Here is a 2,767-nt window from a genome sequence, read left to right as displayed (position 1 = left end):
ATATGTGACTGAGCGCTGTCTAGGAAAACACCCAAACTCTTTACCACAGGAAGGTGGAGGAGTTGTCAGTGGTAATGGGCAAACTGTGTATTTACAGAACTTCCATTTTATTGCTAATAAGTTTCAAGAAGTTGGAGGAAAACCAAGATTTGATTTGTGGGAAACAATCAGAAAGAGAGGACGGTGGTAGGATACTGGATGGTTTAGATGAGATGTAGAGCTGGGTGTCGACTGCACAACAATGGAAGTGTATATTGTGTTTTCTGAAGATGTGGACAAGGGCAAGAAGGTAAATGATAAATAGAAGGGGGCCTAGCACTGCCCTGGGGTACACCTGAGGAAACAGAAGAATATTGTGAAGAATAGATGGACCAGTGAAAGGGTACGTGTGAGAAACTGTGTCAAAGGCTGCATTTAAGTCCAGTAAGATAAGAATAGTGAAAAGCCTGTTGTCAGCTGCGACTAAGAAATCTTTTGTGATTTTTATTCAATCTGTTTCAGTACTATGGAGTCAGAGAAGAATACAGGATCAAAGGTATTAGAGGAATGAGTAAGGGAGACATGATTTAACAAGGATCACAATACCTCCACCGCCACCTGAAACTCTCAGCTTGCAGGTGTAAACAAAGCCAGGTGAGCAGCTATCATCTAATATAGAAAAGTCATTGGGCTGTTGCCAAGTTTCTGTCAAACATAGACTTTTTTTGTCATTTGGTAGCTGAGTTAGTGCCAGCCGAACTTGCCAGGTGGGCAAACAGACTGCACTTCTGTTATTTTACCAGGAGTTGGACTCTTTATATCCACTCTGTATGGTAGGGGCAATGCAGAGTTCTGACAGGTTACCCAACAGGTGTAAGATCTAACCTGTGAGTGAAAACTATCAGTGAACATCATCTGCACACAGCAGCTACAAGCTGATGTTCCTACCTGACTGATGGGATTCTGGTCAAAATATTCATCCACAAAAGTCTCCATCAGCTGCAGAGAGAAGAACAAAGTCAGGTCCAGGTCTGGTTCAGAGTGGGTGCTGACCGCTCCTGGGTTTACCTTCAGAGTCGAGGTGAGCCGGTTTGGTTTCAGGTCCTGGTCCTCCATGCTGCGTGAACAGTCGATCACAACATACAGGTGACGCATCTACAGAACAGCACATCATCATCATCATCATCATCATCATCATCATCATCATCATCATCATCAACATCATCATCATCATCACCACAATCATCATCATCATCACCACCATCATCATCATCATTATCATCATCATCACCACCATCATCATCATCATCATCACCACAACCATCATCACCACAACCATCATCACCACCACCATCATCATCATCATCACCACCACCACCACCATCATCATTATCATCATCATCATCATCATCATTATCACCATCATCATCATCATCACCACAACCATCATCATCATCATCATTATCACCATCATCATCATCACCATCATCATCACCACAACCATCATCATCATCATCATGATCACCATCATCACCATCATCATTACCACCACCATCATCACCATCATCATTACCATCACCACCACCATCATCATCATCATCATCATCACCACCACCATCCTCCTCCTGATGTTTTCTCTGGTATCACAGCTCTCATGTCTACAGTTAAAGGGTTAAATAAATAATATAACAGCTGCAGCCTTTTAGACCTAACTTTAAAAATAAAAAGCACACGTGTGCATCAACCTGACTGTCCTCATGTGACATGTATGACAAAGTTTCCTCAGAAGTGAAAGTGAGGATAAGCTATAAATCTATCCTCAAGTGTAAATAAAACATTAGCATAAGGATGAGTCCACTCACCATCCCCAGCCTGACTTGTCCATGGCTCTCTGTCACCCTGTGAGACAAACCAAACATAAAGTTTAAATCTTATCTGTCAGAGTCCACAGGTGTTTGGGTCAGAACCACAGCAGGTCCACATGTCTCTGACCTTTTCCTTTTGGTCTGGTACAGGATTTCTTCTACTGTGGCTTTAAGTGAGCCGGACTCATCCTCCTTCAGCACCTCCCTGTGAGGATGAGCATCCCATAATATTAAAACATTCAACCAGGGGTCAGATCATGTGGGTCAACATGTCTGATGGAAMCAGGTCTTACCAGGTCCTCTCATAGCCGCCCTCCCAGCGCTTAGCTCTCTCTGACTCTTCATCCATTTTCTGTTAAAAACAGAGAAAACACAAAATGTTTAGCTGCTGAGTGTTTCAGCTGAGTGTTTCAGCTGAGTGTTTTAGCTGCTGAGTGTTTCAGCTGCTGAGTGTTTCAGCTGCTGAGTGTTTCAGCTGAGTGTTTTAGCTGCTGAGTGTTTCAGCTGCTGAGTGTTTCAGCTGCTGAGTGTTTCAGCTGAGTGTTTCAGCTGCTGAGTGTTTCAGCTGAGTGTTTCAGCTGATGAGTGTTTCAGCTGAATGTTTCAGCTGAGTGTTTCAGCTGAGTGTTTCAGCTGCTGAGTGTTTCAGCTGAGTGTTTTAGCTGCTGAGTGTTTCAGCTGCTGAGTGTTTCAGCTGCTGAGTGTTTCAGCTGAGTGTTTCAGCTGAGTGTTTTAGCTGCTGAGTGTTTCAGCTGAGTGTTTCAGCTGATGAGTGTTTCAGCTGAATGTTTCAGCTGAGTGTTTCAGCTGAGTGTTTTAGCTGCTGAGTGTTTCAGCTGAATGTTTCAGCTGAGTGTTTCAGCTGAGTGTTTTAGCTGCTGAGTGTTTCAGCTGAGTGTTTCAGCTGATGAGTGTTTCAGCTG

At 43.5% G+C, this 2,767-nt stretch overlaps 1 protein-coding gene across 1 annotated transcript in view; it reads right to left on the bottom strand.

Moving 5' to 3' along the window:
- gtf2h2 (general transcription factor IIH, polypeptide 2) overlaps nt 1-2,242 on the bottom strand; it is a 14,055-nt gene extending 11,813 nt beyond the window's left edge. Inside the window, exons 1-5 of the mRNA XM_014027680.1 lie at nt 2,138-2,242; nt 1,972-2,049; nt 1,842-1,878; nt 1,048-1,134; nt 928-978 (exon numbers count right to left, since the gene is read on the bottom strand). Of these exons, the coding sequence (XP_013883134.1) occupies nt 928-978; nt 1,048-1,134; nt 1,842-1,878; nt 1,972-2,049; nt 2,138-2,193 (309 nt within the window). The 5' untranslated portion in view covers nt 2,194-2,242. The remainder of the gene's footprint in view (nt 1-927; nt 979-1,047; nt 1,135-1,841; nt 1,879-1,971; nt 2,050-2,137) is intronic.
- Nucleotides 2,243-2,767: the final 525 nt, after the last annotated feature.

Source organism: Austrofundulus limnaeus, unplaced genomic scaffold (assembly GCF_001266775.1).
Source record: "Austrofundulus limnaeus strain Quisiro unplaced genomic scaffold, Austrofundulus_limnaeus-1.0 Scaffold672, whole genome shotgun sequence".
Lineage (NCBI taxonomy): Eukaryota > Metazoa > Chordata > Actinopteri > Cyprinodontiformes > Rivulidae > Austrofundulus > Austrofundulus limnaeus.
This window is presented reverse-complemented; position numbering and strand designations above follow the sequence as displayed.